Below are 1,091 nucleotides of genomic sequence, written 5' to 3' on the forward strand. Positions count from 1 at the left end.
GGTCCCGCTCCGCCGCCATCTCGCTCCGAACGCCCCGCCCCCGTGACGCGCCCAAGCACGGGGCACCCCAGCCGCTGGGGTGGAAGGCGGAGCGTCGCCTGGTGAGCGCACAGGGCGGGCCCGTGGTCACCGGACGCTCTAGGGGGACGCGTGTCTGCTCCCACCGGTCTCCCCAGCTCTTAGCTCCCCACCCCACGTCAGGGCCGACGGCCTTATTGAGCACAGCCCGGTTCTGGTCACCTGGGAGGTTCCCCCCGCCACTACCCCCGGCCTGTGTCCCTCCCGGTCGGGAAACAAGGTACAGCTTAGGACTTGCCAGGGGTGGAGAGGGTAGACCGGACAAATCCAGCCGTACTTCACCCCAGCCCCGCCCACCGGACACTGGCCCGGAAGAAGCAGAACAGAGGCGTCGTGGGAGTGGCGCAGCTGCTGCGCTGGGACACGGGGAACCCAGGAGAGGCCCCAACAACTATGTTGCTCAGGAAGAAGCTGGTACCCAGGAAACGGAGAAGGGGCCGTTTGCCCACACCCACAGTTGGCACCAAAAGGCCCTCCATGACTAAGGCCCAGTCAGGGTCCCAGGGTGGTGGCTTTTGTGGGACCCCACACTGAGCCCCACAGGAAGGGCTCTAAAACTTTGAGGGCAGAGTCAGGACCTCATCACTGAGGGGGGCAATCCATTCCCTTGTGTCCAGGGGCCCCCAGGACATCAGCTCTGATGGGAAGTAGCCATACCCCACCCCCTTTCACCATTCCCAACACTGGCTATGTCACCAATCCAGGGGAGGAACCACCAAAGGACAGGGCACTGACCACACAGCTCAACGGGGGAGGAGGCAGGCAGGGTGGCAGGGCACAACTCCAGAGCCCAGCTGGCCATATTCCGGCCACCCCAAAACATGATGGGAATGGGCTGGGGCCCAGGTGGCCAGCAGATCAGGGGGAAGTGCCCCAGAGGACTGAAGTGGCAGGCACAGGGCTGGGGCCACACAACCTTGCAGAGCTAAGGGGAGAAGTCCAGGCTTCGTCCTAGAGACAGTGGGAGCATGCAGGATTTCAAACTGGTCAGACCTGGGGGGGGGGGGGGGGGG

At 64.6% G+C, this 1,091-nt stretch overlaps 1 protein-coding gene across 1 annotated transcript in view; it reads right to left on the minus strand.

The window, feature by feature from the left end:
* NAPRT (nicotinate phosphoribosyltransferase) overlaps nt 1-557 on the minus strand; it is a 3,510-nt gene extending 2,953 nt beyond the window's left edge. The window contains exon 1 of the mRNA XM_008583077.1: nt 376-557. Within this exon, the coding sequence (XP_008581299.1) occupies nt 376-557 (182 nt within the window). The remainder of the gene's footprint in view (nt 1-375) is intronic.
* Between the last annotated feature and the right edge of the window lie 534 nt (nt 558-1,091).

Source organism: Galeopterus variegatus, unplaced genomic scaffold, assembly GCF_000696425.1.
Source record: "Galeopterus variegatus unplaced genomic scaffold, G_variegatus-3.0.2 Scaffold2823, whole genome shotgun sequence".
NCBI classification, from domain to species: Eukaryota; Metazoa; Chordata; class Mammalia; order Dermoptera; family Cynocephalidae; genus Galeopterus; species Galeopterus variegatus.